The sequence below is a fragment of the Hypanus sabinus genome, chromosome 13, assembly GCF_030144855.1.
Source record: "Hypanus sabinus isolate sHypSab1 chromosome 13, sHypSab1.hap1, whole genome shotgun sequence".
Classification (NCBI taxonomy): Eukaryota; Metazoa; Chordata; class Chondrichthyes; order Myliobatiformes; family Dasyatidae; genus Hypanus; species Hypanus sabinus.
This window is the reverse complement of record NC_082718.1, coordinates 67,446,077-67,469,721: the sequence shown is the minus strand read 5'-3', so window position 1 is coordinate 67,469,721 and position 23,645 is coordinate 67,446,077. Positions and strand designations below refer to the sequence as shown.

The following is a 23,645-nucleotide window of genomic DNA, read 5'->3' as shown; positions in this document are numbered from 1 at the left end:
TTGAATAGATTAAAAATTGTACAAAAATCAGAAATAATATATATTTTAAATAAAAGTGAGTTAGTGTTCACGAGTTCAATGTTCATTTAGGAATTGGATGGTAGAGGGAAAGAAGCTGTTTCTGAATCCCTGAGTGTGTACCTTAAGGCTTCTGTACCTCCTACTCGATGGTAACAGCATGGAAAAGGCATGTCCTGGGTGCTAGAGATCCTTAATAATGGATGATGCCTTTCTGAGACATCGCTCCCTGAAGATGTCCTGGATACTTTGTAGGCTAGTACCCTAGATCGGCTGCTCTTAAACTGTCTGGAAATGGGCACTGTGTGAGGCTGTGCCCCTGACTTTCTCCAGTGCTACCGGGAATAAATGTTGATGTGTCAGCTTAGACAAGCAGCGATATCTATCACTGTCTTAGAAGATGCCTTGCTGTCAGCACCTTTGTGACATTCACAGTTCATGTCATCTGATCTCTGATGCTGTGCTCCTCACGCCTTCATCCCTCCACCATTTGCTGTGTGTCCCTCACACCTTCATCCCTCTGCCATTTGCTGTGTTCCCCTCACACCTTCATCCCTCTGCCATTTGCTGTGTGCCCCTCACACCTTCATCCCTCTGCCATTTGCTGTGTGCCCCTCACACCTTCATCCCTCTGCCATTTGCTGTGTTCCCCTCACACCTTCATCCCTCTGCCATTTGCTGTGTGCCCCTCACACCTTCATCCCTCTGCCATTTGCTGTGTGCCCCTCACACCTTCATCCCTCCACCATTTGCTGTGTTCCCCTCACACCTTCATTCTTCTGCCATTTGCTGTGTGTCCCTCACACCTTCATTCTTCTGCCATTTGCTGTGTTCCCCTCACACCTTCATCCCTCCACCATTTGCTGTGTTCCCCTCACACCTTCATTCTTCTGCCATTTGCTGTGTGTCCCTCACACCTTCATCCCTCTGCCATTTGCTGTGTTCCCCTCACACCTTCATTCTTCTGCCATTTGCTGTGTGTCCCTCACACCTTCATCCCTCTGCCATTTGCTGTGTTCCCCTCACACCTTCATTCTTCTGCCATTTGCTGTGTTCCCCTCACACCTTCATTCTTCTGCCATTTGCTGTGTTCCCCTCACACCTTCATTCTTCTGCCATTTGCTGTGTTCCCCTCACACCTTCATCCCTCCACCATTTGCTGTGTTCCCCTCACACCTTCATTCTTCTGCCATTTGCTGTGTGTCCCTCACACCTTCATCCCTCTGCCATTTGCTGTGTTCCCCTCACACCTTCATTCTTCTGCCATTTGCTGTGTGTCCCTCACACCTTCATCCCTCTGCCATTTGCTGTGTTCCCCTCACACCTTCATTCTTCTGCCATTTGCTGTGTGTCCCTCACACCTTCATCCCTCTGCCATTTGCTGTGTTCCCCTCACACCTTCATCCCTCTGCCATTTGCTGTGTTCCCCTCACACCTTCATTCTTCTGCCATTTGCTGTGTTCCCCTCACACCTTTATCCCTCCACCATTTGCTGTGTGTCCCTCACACCTTCATCCCTCTGCCATTTGCTGTGTGCCCCTCACACCTTCATCCCTCCACCATTTGCTGTGTGTCCCTCACACCTTCATCCCTCTGCCATTTGCTGTGTGCCCCTCACACCTTCATTCTTCTGCCATTTGCTGTGTTCCCCTCACACCTTCATCCCTCTGCCATTTGCTGTGTGCCCCTCACACCTTCATCCCTCCGCCATTTGCTGTGTGCCCCTCACACCTTCATTCTTCTGCCATTTGCTGTGTGCCCCTCACACCTTCATCCCTCCACCATTTGCTGTGTTCCCCTCACACCTTCATTCTTCTGCCATTTGCTGTGTTCCCCTCACACCTTCATCCCTCTGCCATTTGCTGTGTGCCCCCACACCTTCATCCCTCTGCCATTTGCTGTGTGTCCCTCACACCTTCATCCCTCTGCCATTTGCTGTGTGCCCCTCACACCTTCATCCCTCCACCATTTGCTGTGTTCCCCTCACACCTTCATTCTTCTGCCATTTGCTGTGTTCCCCTCACACCTTCATCCCTCTGCCATTTGCTGTGTGCCCCCACACCTTCATCCCTCTGCCATTTGCTGTGTGTCCCTCACACCTTCATCCCTCTGCCATTTGCTGTGTGCCCCCACACCTTCATCCCTCCACCATTTGCTGTGTGCCCCTCACACCTTTATCCCTCCACCATTTGCTGTGTGTCCCTCACACCTTCATCCCTCTGCCATTTGCTGTGTTCCCCTCACACCTTCATCCCTCCACCATTTGCTGTGTTCCCCTCACACCTTCATCCCTCTGCCATTTGCTGTGTGCCCCTCACACCTTTATCTCTCCGCCATTTGCTGTGTTCCCCTCACACCTTCATTCTTCTGCCATTTGCTGTGTGCCCCTCACACCTTCATCTCTCCGCCATTTGCTGTGTGCCCCTCACACCTTCATCCCTCCACCATTTGCTGTGTGCCCCTCAGACCTTCATCCCTCCGCCATTTGCTCTGCGCCCCTCACACCTTCAGCTTTTCTCCGCCATAGCTTTTGGGGTGCACCAAATGCACGGGTCTGTTGTCAGATGACAGCTTGCTTCTGATGTCCTGGTAGCAATTTTCATGGAGGAGAAGTTGGAAAGGAAGAAATAGGCAATTAAAGCTTATCTATCAGTGTGATTAATTTTGTTGTTGAGTTCTCAATTCTACCACACTGAAACCTTCTCTTATTCACAGTACCCTTTTGATCGTGCAGACAAATTCAATCGAGGCATTCGGAAACTTGGCCTGACTCCAGAGGGACAGAGCTACCTCGATCAGTTCAGGCAACTTATCAGTCAGATAGGTAAGTGAACCAATGGTATGTTTTCAGTTCTTTCAAGGTTCCTACAGTGTTTCTCGATCGACATCCCGATGCACTTATCATACCATTCTTGTTGTGAAACCAAATAAAGAATGGTGTGATAAGTGCATTGGAGTCTGTATTTCTGCTTTTGGCCTTGATTGGAGATGATTTACTGTTGCCCCTGCAGTACAGCAAGAAAATGTTGTTTTGCATGCCATCCATACAGACCATTTCATCACATCAGTACATTGAGGTAGTAGAAGGGAAAACAACAGAATGCCAAATAAAGTTACTGGAAAAAAAGCAGTGCAGGTAGACAATGAGGTACATTGCCATAACTAGGTAGGTTGTGAAGTTCAATCCATCTTATCTTGTTCTGTAGTCTTATAATAATGGCACAGGAGCAGAATTCAGCCATTTGGCCCATTGAGTCTGCTCCATTATTCAATGATGGCTGATCCTTTTTTTCTCCCCCTCCTTACCCCCACTCCCCAGCCTTCACCCCGTAACCTTTGATGCCATGGCCAATCAAGAACCTATCAAGCTCCATCTTAAATAGACCCAACATCCTGGCCTGTAGCTGTCTGTAGTAATAAATTTTACAAATTCAGCACCCTCTGGCTAAAGACATTTCTCGGCATCCGTGTTTCAAATGGATCCCTCCCTATCCTGAGGTTGTGCTCTCTTAACGTAGACTTCCCCACCATGGGAAATGTCCTTTCCACATCTACTCTATCTAGTTCAAAATTCAAAATGTTTCAGTGAGATCCCCCCCCCCATCCTTCTGAATTCCAGAGAGTACCAGAGCCAGCAAATGTTCCTCATATGATAACCCTTTCATTCCCAGAATCATCCTTATGATCCTCCTCTGAACCCCTTCCAATGTCAGCACATCTTTTCTTAGATGAGGAGCCCAAAACTATTCACAATATTCAAGGTGAGGCCTCACCAGTGTCTTTTAAAGCCTCAGCGTCACATCCTGACTCTTTTATTCTAGACCTCTTGAAACGAATGCTAAAATTGCATTGGCCTTCCTCACCACCAACTCAACCTGCAACTTAACCTTCAGGGTGTTCTGCACGAGGACTCTAAAGTCCCTCTACATCTCAGATATTTAGATCTTCTCCCCATTTAGAAACTACTCTGCACATTTATTTAAAGCTGTCCTTGAGCCTGGTGCTGCATGTTTTCAGGCTGTTAGATCTTCTGCATGTTGAGAGGGAAGAGAAGAGAGAATGTCCAGGGTGGTTGAGGTCCTTGATTATGTTGGCAGCATTATCAAGGCAGCAAGAAGTTTAGATAGTCCATGGGAAAGGTTTGAATTCTGTGGTGTGCTGAGCTGCGTCCACAACTCTCTGGAGTTTCTGGTGGTCCTAGACAGAGTGATTGCCAGACCAATCTGTGATGCATGTCGTTATCACAGGTATGTTTGGGGTGAAAGGGTGCATTTCTGGGAAAACAATGTGGATGGATGAGTATGGAATAAGGATAAGGGGAGAGAGTGGGTTTGTGTGCAGTGTAAACCTGACACACACCACTTAAGTCAAGTGCCTGTGCTGTGCATTTCATGCCACTTGCTTTGCGGAGGGCTGATTTGATCTTTAAGTATAGTTCATAAGACAGGAGTAGTATTAGGCCATTCAGTCCATTGAGACTACTCCACCATTCCATCATGGCTGATCCCAGATCCCACTCAACCCCATACACCTGCCTCCTCGCCTTATCCTTTGATGCCCTGACTGAACAGGAAACAATCCTTAAACATACCTACGACTTGGCCTCCACCACAGTCTCTGGCAGAGCATTCCACAGATTCCAACTCTCTGGCTGAAGAAAATCCTCCTTACGTCTGTCCTAAGAAGTTGCTCCTCGATTTTGAGGCTGTGCCCTCTAGTTCCAGATACCCCACAGTAGAAAACGTCTTCTCCACATCCACCCCATTCAACATTCGGTAGGTTTCAATGAGATCCCCACACATTCTTCTAAATTCCAGTGAGTACAGGCCCGAAGCTGCCAAATGCTCTTCATATTAACCCCTTCATTCCTGGAATCATCCTTGTGAACTTGCTGCAGACTCTCCAATGACAACACATCCTTTCTGAGATTTGGGGCCCAAAACTGTTGACAGTACTCCCAAGTGCTGCCTGACAAGTGTCTTATAAAGGCTCAGCATTATTATCTCCTTGATTTTAAATTCTATTCCCCTTGAAATAAATGTAAGCATTGCATTTCCTTCACAAACAGATGCTGGATATCCGAGCAACATGCACAAATGCTGGAAGGAAAAAACCTCCAGCATTTTGTGTGTGTTTTAGACATCGCCTTTGCCTTCTTTATCACAGAATCAACCTGTAAATTAACCTTCTGGGAGTTGTGCACTTTGCACCTCTGATGTTTGAACCTTCTCCCCATTTAGATAATCATCCATACTATTGTTCCTTTTACCAAAATACATTATCGTACATTTCCCAACACAGTATTCCATCTGCCATTTGTTGATCTTCATATCATCTGCAACTGTGCCACAAAGCCATCAATTCTATTATCCAAATCATTGACAAACAATGTGAAAAGTAACGGTCCCTATACTCACCCTTGAGGAACACCAGTAGTCATTGGCAGTCAACCAGAAAAGGCCGCCTTTGTTCCCACTCACTGCCTCCTGCCTGTCAGCCATTCCTCTATCCATGGCAGTATATTTCCTGTAACACCATAAAATTTTATTTTGTTAAGCAGCCTTATGTGTGGCACAGTATCAAATGCCTTCTGAAAATTCAAGAAAGTGACATCCACTGCCTCTCTTTGTCCACCCTGCTTGTAATTTCCTCGAAGAACTGTAACAGATTTGTCAGGGCAAGATTTCCCTTTACATTTCTGACTTTGACTTGTGTTATCATTAGTCTCCAAGTACCCTGAAACCTCATCCTTAAAACTAGAATCCAACACTTACCCAACCACTGAGGTTAGGCTAACCGGCCTTTCTTTTGCCTTCCTCCCTTCTTAGAGTGGAGTGACATTTGCAGTCTTCCAGTCCTCTGGGACCATGTCGGAATCAACTGTTTTGTGAAAGATCATGACCAATGCATCCATTATCTCCTCAATAACCTCTCTCAGGACTCTGAGATGTAGTCCATCTGGTCCAGTTGACTTATCCACCTTAAGAACATTCAGTTTGCCTAGCACTTTTTCCATTGTAATAGCAAGGGCACTCACTCCTGCTCCCTGACACTTGCCCGGATTTCTGGCATACTGGTAATGCCTTCCACAGTGAAGACTGATGCAAAGTACCCATTAAATTCATTTGTAATTTCTTTCTCCCCATATTACTACGTTGCCAGCATCATTTTCCAGTGGTCCAATATCAACTCTCACTTCCATTTTACTCTTCATTTAACTGAAAAAAAACCTTTTAGTATCTTGCTTTATATTATTGGCTAGTTTGCCCTCATATTTCATCTTTTCCCTTACTGCATATTTTGATTGCCTTTTGTTGGATTTTAAAGGCTTCCCAATCATCCAACTTCCCACTCACATTTGCTACCTTATATGCCCTTTCCTTGCCTTTTATGCAGTCTGTAACTTCCTTTGCCACGGTTGCCTAGCCCTACCATTTGATAACTGCTTCTCTTGGGACAAATCTATCCTGCTCCTTGTGAACTATTCCCAGAAATTTCAGCCATCTCTGCTCTGCCACCATCCTGGCAGTATCTTCCTCCAGTCCACCTGAGCTAGCTTCTCTTTCATGCCACTGTAATTCCCTTTATTCCATTGAAATACTGATAGGTGTGACTGGTGCTTCTCCCTCTCAAATTGCAGTATGAATTCAATCATATTATGACCACTGTTCCTAAGAGTTCCTTTAAATTAAGCTCTCTAATGAGATCTAGATTATTACACAACACCCAATCTAAGATGGCCTTTCCCCCAGTAGGCTCAAGTACAGGCTGCTCTAAAAAGCCATCTCATAGGCATTCAACAAATTCCACCTCTTATTATCTGACACCAACCTGATTTTTCTAATCCCCTTGTGTATTGAAGTCCCCCATTACAGTTGTGCCATTCTCTGACCCTATGTCACCTCTTTCTAAAGTTGTAATTCCATCTCTTACCAACAGAGCCTCACCACTGCCTGCGCCTTCCTGCCTGTCCCTTTGATACAAAGTATATCCTTTGAAGTTAAGCTCCCAACTATGGCTTTCTTTCAGCTGCAACTCAGTGATACCCACAATGGCATACCGACCAATGTACAATTGCAGCACAAGTTCGTCTACCTTATTCTGAATGCTACACACATTTAAGTACGTCACCTTCAGACCTGCATTTTTTGCTCTTTTGAATTTTGCTTCTGTGGTACAATTTAATTCTTTGCACTGTCTGCATTTGTATCGAATCATTGGCTTGTCCTTCCTTACTTCCATCATCTAGGTATCTACTTGTAAACCTGCTGGCTCATCCTCAGCTTGATCATACTGGAGTATAAACCACTCCCAACAGCTCTAGTAAACCCGCCCACAAGAATATTGGTTTCCCTTGGATTCAAGTGCAACCTTTCTCTTTCGTACAGGTCACACCTGCCCCAGAAAAGGTCTTAATTATCCAAAAATCTTAATCCCTGCCCCCTGCTCCAAACCTTCAGCTACACATTTATCTGCTACCTCATTCCATTCCTATCCTCACTGTTGCATGGCACAAGCAGCAATCTTGAGATTACTGCTTCTCAGCTTCCTTCCTAACTCCCTGCATTCGTTTTTCAGGACCTCCTCCCTTTTTCTACCTATGTCATTGGTACCAATATGTACCACAACTTCTGGCTGCTCAGTCTCCCTTTTCAGGATATTATGATACAGAAACATTTTTGCTTCAGTCTTGCTGAAGGGTCTCGGCCCAAAACGTTGACTGTCTCTTTCCCATAGATGCTGTCTGGTCGGCTGAGTTTCTGTGTGTTACTTGGACTTCCAGCATCTGCAGACTTTCTCTCATTTGTGACTGCTGCCATCCTATTCCGTTCTTACCATTCTGAGCCACAAGGCCAGACTCTGTGCCAGAGGCACGGCTGCTGTTGCTTCCCCCAGGTAGCTCCCCCTCTTCCCAATAGTCCTCAAAGTGGAGTACTCATTGTTGAGGGGTACCACCACAGGGGTGTTCTCCACTACTGACTTTCTCCCTTCCCTCTTCTGACAGTCACCTATTTATCTGCCTCCTGTTGCCTTGAGGTGACCAGCTCCCTGTAGTGGAAACCACTTCCAAGCATGGGAAATGTGTTCAGCTGGTGCATTTGCTCTCTAGTTGTGAAAAGCTCCTAATGTTCAAATGTTCACTTGTGCTTACCTATTCAAATGACCTTCCTTGCAGGGAATGCAATGGGCTATGTCCGGATGATACGATCTGGTGGACTGCACTGCTGCAGTAATGCTATAAGGTGAACTTTAATTACAAAGCTACATATAGCTGTTCAAAATTACTGTGAGCTGCATGGAGCTTGTGGTGACTCTCTTTATTTTAGGTTTGTTCCAGATTTGGAGGATATTGTGAACTTTGAGGAGCTTGTGAAAGAAGAGAAACTCTCTGAGGAAACTCAAACAGCTGGCAGGTAATGTGAACAGGTTGTGGGTGGATTTAACTTCCCTACCTTGTGTGACAGAACTAGATACCACTACAACTACTAAATTGAGCATCACGTGTTCCCTTTCTTTGCTCTGGTTGTATGTTACAGCTGATATGGACTAGCTCTCCTCCATCTTTGTTTTCCCATTTGTGTACACTGAGAAGCACTTTATTTTCTTATGGCTCATAATTAAATGTTTTCTCAGGGTTTACATTTTGCTGTGTGTTTGTTTTAAATATTAGACAGCTGGACTCTGTCCTCACGGATCTCACCCGGAACTCTGCTGAAGGCACTGAATACTTCAAGATGCTGGTAGATGTATTTTCTCCTGAATTTCGTAGCTCTAAAAATATGCACCTGCGTAACTTCTACATCATCGTGCCGCCACTGGTAAGTCTGCACGTCCAGCTGTTTTTCAACTTCCTGCTTCCACTGAGCAGGAAGCTGAAGAATCATCGCAACAGGATGTCCACCCTTGATGCATACTGCCCACCCTTCAACAGGGCAATTGATACGTGTACAGTTCAGTGGCAGAAACACAGAGTAAAGGATCAGCTGATGCTGAGGGGCTTCTCTATAGTTGCATAACACAGGAAATCGTGAAACCAAGGTGGTTCATTGCCATTGCTGAGAAAAACCTATAATCATAACACAGCATTTGTCAGCTGCAGGGGACTGTGCTCCTTGAAAACTGGCCATATTGTGATTTTTCCATTACAATAACATGCTGCCGGGAACGGTGGTGGAGGTGGAGACAATATGATCTTTTAAGAGACTTTTGGATAGGTTAATGGAGCTTAGAAAAATACAGGGCTTATAGGTAACCGTAGTAATTTCTAAGGTAGGCACATGTTCGGCACAACTTGTGGGCCGAAGGGCCTGTACTGTGCTGTAGGTTTTCTATGTTTCTATAAAGGCATGTCAGTAAACACAAGTTAAAAGATGATTGTTTTATAGAAACACAAAAAACCTACAGCACGATACAGGTCCTTCGGCCCACAATGCTGTGTTGAATGTGTACTTGGAACTACCTAGGGTTACCCATAGCCCTTTATTTTTCTAAGCTCCATATATCTATCCAGGGGGTTCTTAGAGACCTTATCGTATCCACCTCCACCACTGTCACTGGCAGCTCATTCCATGCACTCACCACTCTCTACATTAATTTTTAAAAAACTTACCCCTGACATCCCCTCTGTACCTACTTCCAAGCACCTTAAAACTGTGCCCTCTTGTGCTAGCCATTTCAGCCCTGGGGGAAAAAACCTCTAACTATCCACATAATCAATGCCTGTCATCATCTTATACACCTCTATCAGGTCACCTCTCATCCACCGAAGCTCCAAGGAGAAAAGGCCAAGTTCACTCAACCTATTCTCATAAGGCATGCTCCCCAATCCAGGCAACTTGCTTGTAAATCTCCTCTGCACCATTTCTATGGTTTCCATGTCCTTCCTGTAGTGAGGTGAAGTACTGAGAGTTGTTCACAGGTCTGGAGTACAAAAAGAAGAGTATGTTATCCAACTGAGGCCAGGAGTGAAGTGCTACTCTCTGACCACAGCAAGGCGTGTACCAGTTCCACTGATAAACAAAGTCAAAGATAAACCAGAAAGAATGGAGGTGCTTGTCATCATAACTGGAGTGAATGGACCTACTGATTGGTGTGCAGGCATTGTTCCTGTTCCCAAACCACAGTGAAGATCTGTTTTTACATAGTAAAATTGAATAATGCAGTGAGATGGGAGAAGTTCATTCTGCCTTCTGCTCCACCCAGCATACCCAATATGTGCTCAAAGTTTTTTATCAAACTAGATTCAAACTCGGAGTTCTGGCTGATCTGTTTAGCTCATGAGTCACAGAAGCTTGCAACCTTTATCACACCATATGGACACCATGCCTTCAAGAGATTCCCTTTTGGCATCTCACCAGCACCTGAACTCTTTCAGATGAGGGTGAACCAAATTTTGGCGGGACTTGAAGGAGTAGTCTGCTACTTGTCTTTGGAGGTTCAAGTGAGTGGCAAAAGACAAAAGAGTGGAAGCTGCCCTGGAGAAATTGAAACAGACTGGAATCACTCTGAACCAAAAGAAATGCGGATTTGAAAAGTTGGAGGTGAAGCTCTTAGGCCATCCACTGTCCTTAGAGGGCAGGAGTTTGGAACATGGAACAACATGGACTCTGCCTTCATGGAAGGTACCAACATATACTTAGCTGAGGTACTTGAAAGCTTTCCTGTATTAGAGTAAATTGGACAAAATTTGCACTCAGTTGAAGAAGTTCACATATTGTAAAAGCAGTGTTATCAGCAGAGTTCACTGCATGTTGGCACCTTGTTGTACTCTGCACTATCCCTCCAATATTGAATGGAATAGGCTGCAATGCTCCATTCTGAATATATTTAATGACCCTGCCTCTACAGCTCTGGGTTGTTGATTCCAAGGAATTTACAATCCTCAGAGATAAATAATAATAATATAGACTATAAGATACAGGAGCATTTGGCCCATCAAGTCTGCTCCTCTATCATGGCTGGTCTATTTTTCCTCTCAGCCTCCAATCTTCTGCCTTGTGTCCAATTCCCTTCATGCCCTGACCAAAATTTATCAACTGCTGCCATAAACGCATGTAAAAATTTGGCCACTACAGCCACCTGTGTCAATGAATTCCACCGATTCTCCACTCTCTGCCTAAAGAAATTCCTTCTCATCTCTGTACTAAAAGCACATCCTTCTATTCTGAGGCAGTATCCTCAGAAACATCCATAGGAAACATCCTCTCCACATCCACTCTATCAAGCTCTTTCTACATTTGATAGGTTTCAATTGGGTCACCCCTCATTCTTCTGAATTCAAGTCAATACAGGCCCACAGCTATCAAACACTCTTAATATATCAAGTCATTCAGTCCTGGAACCTCTTTTGAACCCTCTCCAGTGTCAGTACATCATTATCATCAGGTGCCATGCCCTGTTTGAGCTTTGACTGCCATGGCCCACACACTCCTGTTTCAGGTCAAGTGGATCAGTTCATTGGTATTCATCTCCATTCCTCTGGCTGCTGTCTCCATCACCATTTGTCTTTGCTTTCTTCCCTTCAATCTTTCCCATAATTACCATGGATTTTATCTCCTCTTTCCTAATCACATTTCCAATGAACTTGCGTTGCCTTTTCATGATCTCATGCACTATTTCTCTTCTTGTGCTTGCTCTGTTCATGACATCCTCATTAGATATTCGTTTTGGCCATGATATTCTTTGCATCCTCAAAAACCACATTTCTGCTGCTTCAATTCATTTCGTCATGTTACTAGATATTGTCCAACATTCTGAACCATATACCATAACTGGATAAATGTAACATTTCAGTACTCTGAGGCAGGTTGTCATGCCTAGTTTAGTGTTGGTCAGTATATTTTTCATTCTCATAAAGTTGTCTTTTGCCATCCCTATTCTTCATGTCACATGTTGCACCTGCCATCTCATGTATACCCACCTTCCTAAGTAGCAAAAGTTCTGTACTTGCTTTATGTCTTCCCCATTTATTCTCAGACTGCAGATAGGATTCTCCTTCTTCTTGGATATCACCATACATTGTCTTTTTGCAAATGATAGACCCATTTTTGCACTTTCTTCAACTACTATATCAATTAAGTTTTGTAGTTCTTCCTCCATACTTGCAATTAACAGTGTCATCTTCGTATCTGAAATTATTGATGTTTTCACTGCCAACTTTGATTCCTAAGATGTCTCTTATTTTTTTGTAATATTGTTTCACTGTACACATTAAACAAATCGGGACCCTTGTCTAACACCTCTCTTGATTTTTGTAAACTGATTCACTTCTCCATCTATTCTTACAGCAGCTATTTGTTCCCAGTACATATTTTTGCTTAGGCTGAGGTCTTTCGAGTCTAGATCTAGAGTTTCCTGTAATATTTCAAATAACTTATTGCGCTTTACTTTATCAAATGCTTTTGTGTAGTCGATAAAACAAACAAATCTTTTGTGCACTTGAATAGCTCGTTCTGATAGTATCCTTAACACCAATATCACATTTCTTGATAAGGGACCCAAACCTGCTGACAGTACTCAAAGTGAGGCCTCACCAGTGATTTACAAAGCCTCAATATTACATCCTTGCTTTTGTATTCTAGTTGTTGCTAACATTGCATGTGCCTTCCTCACCACAGACTCGACCTGCAAATTAACCTTTAGGGAATCCTGCACAAGGACTCCCAAGTCCCTTTAAACTTCTGATTTTTTTTTAAGTCACTTTTTTATTGCAACACCACAAATTACATTCAATACAATCAGTTGCCGATTACATTTTGAATGTTTAACCCAGCCACCCCCCAACCTTCATCACCATCCCCTCCCTCCACCCCTCCCCCTCTCCACCTTTCTCCCCCCCCACCCTTCTCTCCCCCCTCATCCCTCTCCCCTCCACCAAGCAACTGAATAGTAGTGCATAGACACAGCATTCCTATTTTAACAGAAGATTTTTTAAGTTAGATATCAAATTTGTCCACATTAAGATTGTGTTTGGTCGTGCATCATTTATTCGTGCTGATGATAGTTCCAGGTAAGAAATGTCCAAAAAGCTCCGAAGCCAGTGAGTACTGTACTTGAAATATCATGAGGTGGTTTCCAACGCTGGAGTACAATCTTCTTGACTGCAGTCAGGCCTGCCAGCCACATTTTGCATGTTTTTTCCGTAAGGGAAAGGTGGGAGTCATCATTTAGAAGATGTAGAGTGGGGTCCATTGGTAATTGCACCCCTGTTAGTTCTGTAAGAGTATGATAACCTTCCCCCACAAACCAAAAACCCCTGGACATTCCCACACAACATGTATAAAAGAGCCAATGGTTCTGTGGGGGCAAAATGAGCAATATGGGTCAGGAACCAGTCCCATTTGATGTCTAATTCTCAGTGTTAAATATGCTCTATGACAAAATTTCAAGTGTATATACCGATGATTTGGGTTTTTCAAAGCACTGGCAGCATTATCCCAAATCGCATCCCAGAGCATTGTAGTAAGGAGTCCAGTTTTTGCCAATATCCTGCTGGTGGCGCAAGTGGGATCATTGAGCTGATAAAATTAATGCGGGGTAAAATGTTCATTTTAATGACCGATATACGGGCTGGGACTAATGCTGGCAGGTGTCTCCATCTATTAATATCTTTTATCTTTTTCAAAATTAGAGAGTAATTTGTTTTAGCCACAGATGATAGGGAAGAATTAACTTTAATACCCAAGTAGAGGACCTCTTTTGTAACCTTAATCTGGGGAGGGAGAGACACCTTAATCAGCATCAGTGCTGATTCTGACAAATTAACTTTATATCCTGAAAGAAATACAAATTGCTCCAGTGTTTTTAAAACATAGGGGAGAGTTTGTTGAATATTTGCCAGATAAGCTAGTATGTCATCCACATAAAGTGATATCCAATGTAATGTTGTGTACCTATTCTAATAAGGGAGATCTGAGGAGAGTTTCTAATTAAATGTGCAAGCGGTTCAATAGATATAGTAAAAATTAAAGGAGACAGAGGGTCCCCTTGTCATGTGCCCCGTTCTATGTCAAATAACTCTGAGAAACCTCCTCCCACACATACCCGGGCTGAAGGATTAGCATACAGTATTTGAATCACATTGATAAATTTATCGCCGAACTTAAATTCTTTTTAGAACTCTCCAAAGATATGGCCATTCAAGGTGATCGAACGCTTTTTCAGCATCTAGAAATAGCAGGACACAGGCAGGTGGGATTTTATGTGTAAGAGCCGGTGAATATTATCAGATGCGAGACATCCCCTGATAAAGCCCGTTTGCTCTGGGCTAATTATTTTCCCAACTACTATCTCAAGTCTATTGGCTAAGACTTTGGAAAATGTCTTAAGGTTAGCATTTATCAAGGAGATTGGATGGTAATTGGCACACTCCAAGGGGTAAACTTAAGATTTTAAAATTTTCTCTTCATATAGAAAAGTCTGCCCTTTTATCTCAAAGTGCATGACCATACACTTTCAGATTATATTCCATCTGCCACTTCTTTGCCCATTCACTTAATCCAAGTCCTTCTGTAGCTTCTGTACTTCCTCAATATTACTTGCCTCTCCACCTATCTTAGTATCATCCACAAACTTTGTAACAAAGCCATCAGTTACATCATCCAAGTCACTGACATATAACGTAAAACAAAGCTGTCCCAACCCTGTGGAACGTCGCTAGTCACCGGCAGCCAGTCAGAAAAGGCTCCCTTTATTCCCACTCTTTGCCTCTATCTATGCTAACATCTTCCCTGTACTACCATGGGCTCTTAACTTGTTACGCAGCCTTAAGTATGGCAAGTTGTGAAAGGCTGCTTGAAAATCCAAGTACACAACGTCAACTGATTTTCCTTTATCTATCCTGCTTGTTATTTCTTCAAAGAATTCCAACAGATTTGTCAGGCAAGACTTTTCCTTGAGAAAACCACGCTGTCTACAGCCATGTGCCTCCATGGTTCCCCGAAACCACCACTTTAACAATCAACTCCGAACGTCTTCACTACCACTAACTGACTTATAATTTCCTTTCTTCTGCCTCCTCTCCACTGAAAGTACTTCTACAGTGCTGTTGGGGAAGGATCTCCTGGAGTTGGAACCAGCCTATAGTGGAGAACTGCTGATGCATTTCCAAGTTACTCAGGTGATTTGGAGTGAAAATAGGTGCAGAGACTACAGGCTTGGAGATGCTGTTGGGAAGGTTGAAACAAATAATTCTGGTGCATTTTATTGAACAACACACTTGTGGCCAAGGTGCTCTTACATTTAGGGTTGTGAATACAGAGGAAGATCACCCCGACAGCAGTCCAGCTGTCCTTGCAGGAACTCTCCACTTGCCTGGATGAGTTCAGCTCCAACTGCATCCAGAACAAACCAGCCTGCTTTATCATAACACATTGGGACTATTCAATTCCCCCACTTCCCACCAGCACACAGTGTTATGCCATGTGCAAAATGCACTGCACTTCTCCCCTAGAGCATTCTGAAATCCAGGACCTCCATGGGCATGGAGAAACCAGCAGGGTCACTCCAGTTGCACAACATCTGAGCTTGGAACTATCCCATGGTCCTCCATCATCACTGCATTCAAAGCCTGGAGCTCTCTGGGGGACTGTGTTCAGAAGGGTGACACGTTGAAGAAGGTGGCTGTTGAAGGGTTCTTGAACCGGTCAAAAGATTCTGACCTTGCCAGCAGTTTCTGCTGGTATCATAGTCACTGTTACTAGACCTGAAGACTTTTTAACAATAGATTATTGTGTGAAATGAATTTAAATTGGCCAGCTCTTGAACTGCTGTGTCTGAATTACATCAGTCTGTTAACAAGGACATCGCTGCTCTTCCAAGTGCAGAGAATTTTCTAAAAGTGTATACAGTGACAAGCTTGCAACATCCTTCTAGACAATAAAAAATACAAGCTATTGTAGATATTGTTCAGTAGTAGTTGATAATTTTGTTTTACACCTTGCATTTCATTGACGATCATCCTTGTTCATTTCAGACACTGAATTTTGTCGATCACTCAATAAGCTGTAAGGAGAAGTTGAACAAGAAGAATAAATCTGGAGCTGCTTTCACAGATGATGGGTTTGCAATGGGTAGGTCAACATATACCCACCTGACATTCCTATGTATGAATTAAGCTATTTACCTGTGACATTCCTTGGGACTTGTCTTTAAATTAAGAAATTAACTGAGATTAAAATGTTGCCTGTGATTAACACAAATGAACAGCAGTTTCGAGCTCAAGGGCAGAAAGCATTTAGCTTGTGAGAAATGATTCCAGTGAGTTTCCTGTCTTAGGCATTTTGCGCTCTCTAAATAAGATGGTGTTTAAGCTTTATTCAAAACTCTGCTCAGCTGTCCTCAGTGCTGCTGGCGTAATGAAAATGGCAGTGAGTACTTCTACATGGATTGTCATTCGAGGTTGGAATGGACTCATCTGGGAGTGGAGCTGTCCTTCAGTCAGAACAACCTAGCTGTTACCAGTAGTTTTTAATGAACTTGCATCATGTGCAAATTCTTTAAAGGTCTTGCAACTTGGACCATAAAGCATAGGAATAGAATTAGGCTATTCGGCCGATCAAGTGTGTTCCACTCTTTGTTTATGGCTGATTTATTTTCCCTCTCAACCCCATTTTCCTGGCTTCTCCCTATAACTCTGATGCCCTTACGAATGAATCTATCATTCTCCACTATAAATTATTGTATGGAGTTAGATATCCTTCCTGAACCTACCTCATTCCGCAATCCCCACTCCCAAGACACACCACACTCCTCTCTCTCATCAATGCTTGTTGGGAGAGACATGCCAAACAGAAACTTCCAGAGAGTGGAGAGGGTTCCATCTGCTTTGTTGCTCTGGCTGAGTTCAGATCACATAGAGGTGTACAGACCACTGCAATCTTTCATCAGTCTGATTCATTTCCATTCTGCTGTCTCCTTCATCATTCATTATAGGAGTTGCCTACATCCTTAAGCTGCTGGATCAGTACCAGGAGTTTGACTCATTACACTGGTTTCAGTCCGTGAGAGAGAAATACATCAAAGAGAAGAATGCAGTTGTCAAACAGCAAAACTTCCAGTCAACCAATCAGGATGAAAAGCTGCTGCAAACAATGAATCTAACCCAGAAACGGCTAGACATCTATTTACAGGTACTCAAGCAAATAATATGAATGTAATCAGTGAACGTCTGTAACCCAGCATCACTGGCCTGGACCCCGCTGTGTGTTCCAGTGTGGCCACTGCCTCCCTTGGGATGGGATCAGGTGGATCAGGACCACTTGAACCCATCTCAACTCCCAGATCCTATCCATACTCCAGGCCGTGACTGCTGCTGCCCCTTGCCAGTGTGGAGGCTCCAGAATCATCAGTGGGACACAGCGTGATAGTCACAAGCATTTGGTAGCACTTTGGATGTATTGAAAATATTGCTTAAAGTGGTGAACGTTATTTTTATGTTCAAAATTAATTTGAGTAGGAAGTGAAACTCATTCAAATAATAAGCATTTTTGACTTCTCCCAGGAGAGAGTTTCTTTGAATCAAGGCTGCTGTGCTCGCTGCAGTTTTAATTTGGCATCTTCTGCAATGTTGGACATCTGGAGGAGCACAGTGATAGACGGCCTCTGGTGCACATGAGTTAGTGCCAGCATTAGTCCTGGTGTGGGGAGTGGTCCACACATGACAATTTGTAGTTTTAAATCACGATGTTTGTTATCAGGAAATTGTGCAGCTTGGATGCATGCCAGAGGGGAAAGTAAAATTGTTTGATTCCATTTGCTGAACAAAGAATTTGCAAAGAAATTCGGATATTTTACAGCCCAGAGCTGTCAGAATTGGCATATAGGGGAAACATAAAACATTACATTTAAATGATCTGTCATTGCTTTTGAAGGTTCCAATATTAAATTGAGAACTTTTGCTGCAGTCCTTGTGTCCTTTGGGCACCCAGATGGAATGTTTCAGAAAGTGTTATAATCATTGGATATATTAGAGGGCTAGACCCTCACAAGACGTGAAGGTGGCAAACTCAAGTCTTTTAGTTGGGAAGGGAAGGTTGAGCATGAGCCCACACTACCAGTGGTCCTTTGGATTCACCTGGTTTCATCCAAAGGATAGCACCCACTTCCACTGTACATGCTAATATTCTCATTAACTGCTGGCGTCAGGAGGGAGCTTTGTCTTTGACTCGGACTGAATTGCAGCGAGCTAAGCCAACCTGGCTGAATCAGAACAAGGAGTGTACAGAATTTTGATAACTAACTGTGGTCAAAAGAAATTCCATTTGTAGATCCAGCTGGAGATGCTGTAAAGAATGAAATTGTGGGGAAGCTCACAGCATCTGTGGAAAAAGGAATGGAGTTGATGTTCCTGGTCATTCTCCACAGTGCCTCCAGTTCTGACAGATCTTCAACCAGAGTGTTATCTGTTCCTCTCTCCTCAGGGGCTGCCTGACCTTCTGTGTTTGTTGCCATTGTGAAACTGTTGAATTTGTGTAAAGTAGGAGAGCACTGACTTTGATCAGATAGTGAACATTGCTGTTGGATTAGGGTAAAGCCATGTTGCTTCACCTCTTGCTGATGTTGATTCCATTGGTTTCTGTCTCCAGGAGTTTGAGCTACTGTATTTCTCACTGAGCAGCGCCAGAATTTTCTTCCGAGGGGATCAGACAGCTGCTGAGGAAAGTCAGGAGCAAAAGGACAAGGAAGGCAAGTGTTCAACATTAATGATAATGCCCATCAGAGCCCTCTGCCTATTGGACAGATTCACCTACAGTGAGGTGCAGTGGCACACTGTTAGTGATAGGTGGCCCATGGCAACGTCACAGCGATAAGGAATATTATGATTCTAAATTCTCAATCCACCTTTAAAAGAAATCTGAACTGCAATATTCAGAGGCTCCCTGAGTTACAGATGACCTGACTTTACAGAATCAGACTTTAGTGCTAGTTCTCCCATACATTTTGAAAACATTTCTCAAACTGATGTTTCATCCAATTCATTAATAATTGGATGCTGAATATATTCCACTAGTTTAGTTATGGATAACGCTGAGATGATAATGAAATTAAAGAATTAGTAAGTTTTTGCAGCGGGATGAAATAGAAAACAGGCGTGGAGAAAATTGGCTTACAGAGTGGAAACCTTGTGTGACCTGAGGACTGACAAACATTACCAGTAATTCCAGGCATATGGTTCATTATTCACATTCACAAAAGTAATGTGAACATTTGAGCATGACAGTGCCTCTACCCTCTCCCTCTGACCTCAGAGAAAGATGAGCTCCCATTCACCCCATCACCTCTCATTTCCCCTCACTTATTTGGACATTTTCAACCTCTCACTGCTATGGGCAGAAGTTCGCACTTGCTTCAAAAGGGCAACAATTATACCAGTGCCTAAGAAGAATAATGTGGGCTGCCTTAATAACTACTGCTCGGAAGCACTCACATTGACAGTGATAAAATGCTTTTAGAGGTTGGTTATAACTAGATTGAACTCCTGCATCAGAAAGGACCTGGACCCATTGCAATTTGCCTATCCCCACGATAGGTCAATGGCAGATGCAATCTCAATGGCTATCCACATGACTTCAGACCACCTAGACAACACAAACAGGATGCTGTTCATTGACTATAGCTCAGCATTTAATAACATAATTCTGATTGATAACATCAATCCTGATTGAGAAGTTACAGAACCCAGGCCTCTACCTCCCTCTGCAATTGGATCCTCGACTTCCTAACCAGAAGACCACAGTCTGTGCAGATTGGGGATGTTATACCCTCCTCGCCAACGATCAACTCTGGCACACTAGGGCTTAGCCCACTACTCTACTCTCTGTATACACATGACTGTGGCTAGGCATAGCTCAAATGCCATCTGCAAATTTGCTGACAATACAACCATTGTTGGTAGAATCTCAGTTGGTAACAAGTGGGTATACAAGAATGAGATATGCCAACTAGTGGAATGGTGCCTCAACAACAACCTGGCACTCAACGTCAGTAAGAGGATAAAGCTGATTGTGGACTTCAGGAAGGGCAGGATGAAGGAGCACATAACCAATCCTCATAGAGGGATCAGAAGAGGAGAGAGTGAGAAGCTTCAAGTTCCTCAGTGTCAAGATCTGAGAATCTAGCCTGATCCCAACATATTGATGTAGTCATAAAGAAGGCAAGACAGCGGACATACTTTATTAGGAGTTTGAGGAGATTGAGCATTTCAGCAAATATACTCAAAAACCTCTACCGTTGTACCGTGGAGAGCATTCTGACAGGCTGCACCACTGTCTGGTATGGAAGGGCTACTGCATTGGACCAAAAGAAGCTGCAGAAGGTTGTAAATCTAGTCAGCTCCATCTTGGGTACTAGCCTACAAAGTACCCAGGACATCATTAGAAAGCAGTGTCTCAGAAAGGCGGCGTCCATTACTAAAGGACCTCCAGCACTCAGGGCATGCACTTTTCTCACTTACACAGCGATTCAGAAACAGCTGCTTCCCCCCTGCCATCCGATTCCTAAATAAACATTGAAGCTTTGGACACTACCTCACTTTTTTAATATACAGTATTTCTGCTTCGCACGTTTTAAAAAATCTATTCAATATATGCAATTGATTTACTAGTTTGTATGTTATTATGTTTTATTTATTTTTTCCTCTCTCTGCTAGATTATGTATTGTATTGAACTGCTGCTGCTAAGCTAACAAATTTCACGTCACATGCCTGTGATAATAAACCTGATTCTGATTCTCAATCCCATCAACTTCCCCCAACTCCTACCAATTATTTACACACTTAGACTAGTGGACCTACCAAACTGCATGTCTTCAAGAAGAGGGTGGAAACCAGAGCACCCAGGGGGCAGAAACCCACACATCACACAAAGAGGAGGTACAAACTCCACACGTCCAGATTGAACTAGATCACTGGAACTGAGATAATAACTTTACAAGCCTTCCACACACACTCTCCCATGATACAGCAACCAGTAACACGTTGTGCAGCTCCACCAGTCCTGCCCTTTTCCTGAATTGTTAGTAGTGAATGATCGATCCCTGATGATAACCCTATCCCCTTCTACCAGGCTTGATGCAGAATCAGGTTTTGTACTTGACCAAAGAGGTTTCTGAGCACATGTGTGCTGTCACTAAGGCCCTGTCTCCCCTGGAACATTAGACCCCTCTGTCTTCCCCATTTCCTGAACTCATCCCCACTACTTCCTTATTACCATACCTGACTACTTCATTGCATTCCTGACCAGCTTCAAGCAAAAGCTCCTCACAGAGTGCTGGAGCTCAAGATCGAGCAACTCCAGGTTCTGATCACTGCTCCTCCGGCATTAAATTTAATTTCTCAAGTGTTTAGGGGCGTGCCTTCAGCTGCTTTGTATCCAGTCTCTGAAATTCTACCCCTAAACTCTTGCCTTTGAGTCTTTTACATTAGACCATAAGACATAGGAGCATAATTAAGCCATTAAGCCATGGAGTTTGCTACACTATTCCATCATCGCTGTTCCCGAATCCCACTAAACCCCATATACCTGCCTTCTCCGAATATCCTTTGATGCCCTGACTGATCAGGAAACGATCAATTTCCGCCTTAAATATACCCATGGACTTGGCCACCACTGCAGACTGTGGCAGAGCGTTCCACAGATTTACTACTCACTGGCTAAAAAATTTCCTCTTTACCTCTGTTCTGAAAGGTCACCCCTCAATTGTGAGGTTGTGCCCTCTAGTTTTGGATACCCCCACCATAGGAAACATTCTTTCCACATCCACCCTATCTAGTCCTTTCAAGATTTGGTAGGTTTCAATGAGATCCCCCATGCATTCTTCTAAATTCCAGTGAGTACAGGCCCAAAGCTGCCAAAATGCTCTTCATATGTTAACCATATAACCAGCATGGAAACAGGCCATCTCGGCCCTTCTAGTCCATGCGAAACGCTTATTCTCACCTAATCCCACTGACCTGCACTCAGCCCATCACCCTCCATTCCTTTCCTGTCCATATACCTATCCAATTTTGCTTTAAGTGACAATACCAAACCTGCCTCTACCACTGCTACTGGAAGCTCATTCCACACTGCTACCACTCTCTGAGTAAAGAAATTCCCCCTCATGTTACCCTTAAACTTTTACCCCCTAAGTCTCAACTCATGTCCTCTTGTTTGAATCTCCCCTACTCTCAATGGAAAAAGCCTATCCACGTGAACTCTATCTTTCCCCCTCATAATTTTAAATACCTCTATCAAGTCCCCCCTCAACCTTCTACGCTCCAAAGAATAAAGACCTAACTTGTTCAACCTTTCCTTGTAACTTAGGTGCTGAAACCCAGGTGACATTCTAGTAAATCTTCTCTGTACTCAATTTTGTTGACATCTTTCCTATAATTCAGTGACCAGAACTGTACACAATACTCCAAATGCGGCCTTACCAATGTCTTGTACAATTTTAACATTACACCCCAACTCCTATACTCAATGCTCTGATTTATAAAGGCCAACATACCAAAAGCTTTCTTCACCACCCTATGCACATGAGGTTCCACCTTCAGGGAACTATGCGCCATTATTCCTAGATCACTCTGTTCTACTGCATTCTTCAATGCCCTACCATTTACCATGTATGTCCTATTTGGATTATTCCTACCAAAATGTAGCACCTCACACTTATCAGCATTAAACTCCATTTGCCATCTTTCAGCCCACTCTTCTAACTGGCTTAGATCTCTCCACAAACTTTGAAAACCTACTTCATTATCCACTACGCCACCTACCTTAGTATCATCTGCATACTTACTATTCCAATTTACCACCCCATCATCCAGATCATTAATGTATATGACAAACAACATTGGACCATGTACAGATCCCTGAGGCAAACCACTAGTCACCGGTCTCCAACCTGACAAACAGTTATCCACCACTACTCTCTGGCATCTCCCATCCAGCCACTGTTGAATCCATTTTACTACTTCATTATTATTGAACTTTCCTAACTATAACTAACCTTCCGTGTGGAACCTTGTCAAAGGCCTTACTGAAGTCCATATAGACATCCACTGCTTTACTCTCATCAACTTAGTAGTAACCTCTTCAAAAAATTGAATAAGATTTGTCAAACATGACCATCCGCGCACAAATACATGTTCACTGTTGCTAATCAGACCCTGTCTATCCAGATAATTATATAGACCATCTCTAAGAATACTTTCTATTAATTTACCCACCACTGACATCAAACTGACAGGTCTGTAATTGCTAGGTTTACTCTTAGAACCCTTTTTAAACAATGGAACCACATGAGCAATATGCCAATCCTCTGGCACCATCCCGTTTCTAATGACATTTGAAATATTTCTGTCAGAGCCCCTGCTATTTCTACACTAACCTCCCTCAAGGTCCTAGGGAATATCCTGTCAGGACCCGGAGATTTATCCACTTTTATATTCCTTAAAAGCGCTAGTACTTCTTCCCCTTTAATCGTCATAGTTTCCATAACTTCCCTACTTGTTCCCCTTACCTTACACAATTCAATATCCTTCTCCTTAGTGAATACCAAAGAAAAGAAGTTGTTCAAAATCTCTCCCACCTCTTTCGGCTCTACACATAGCTGCCCACTCTGATTCTCTAAGGGACCAATTTTA

The 23,645-nt window shown here is 43.4% G+C and overlaps 1 protein-coding gene across 3 annotated transcripts in view; it reads left to right on the top strand.

Annotated features, from left to right (window-relative positions):
• The window catches only part of washc4 (WASH complex subunit 4), a 134,384-nt gene that overhangs the window by 99,977 nt on the left and 10,762 nt on the right, over nt 1-23,645 (top strand). For all 3 annotated transcript variants that reach the window (XM_059987841.1, XM_059987843.1, XM_059987842.1), the window contains exons 26-32: nt 2,734-2,842; nt 8,195-8,261; nt 8,346-8,432; nt 8,690-8,837; nt 15,992-16,088; nt 16,951-17,147; nt 18,603-18,702. In XM_059987841.1, the coding sequence (XP_059843824.1) occupies nt 2,734-2,842; nt 8,195-8,261; nt 8,346-8,432; nt 8,690-8,837; nt 15,992-16,088; nt 16,951-17,147; nt 18,603-18,702 (805 nt within the window). The remainder of the gene's footprint in view (nt 1-2,733; nt 2,843-8,194; nt 8,262-8,345; nt 8,433-8,689; nt 8,838-15,991; nt 16,089-16,950; nt 17,148-18,602; nt 18,703-23,645) is intronic.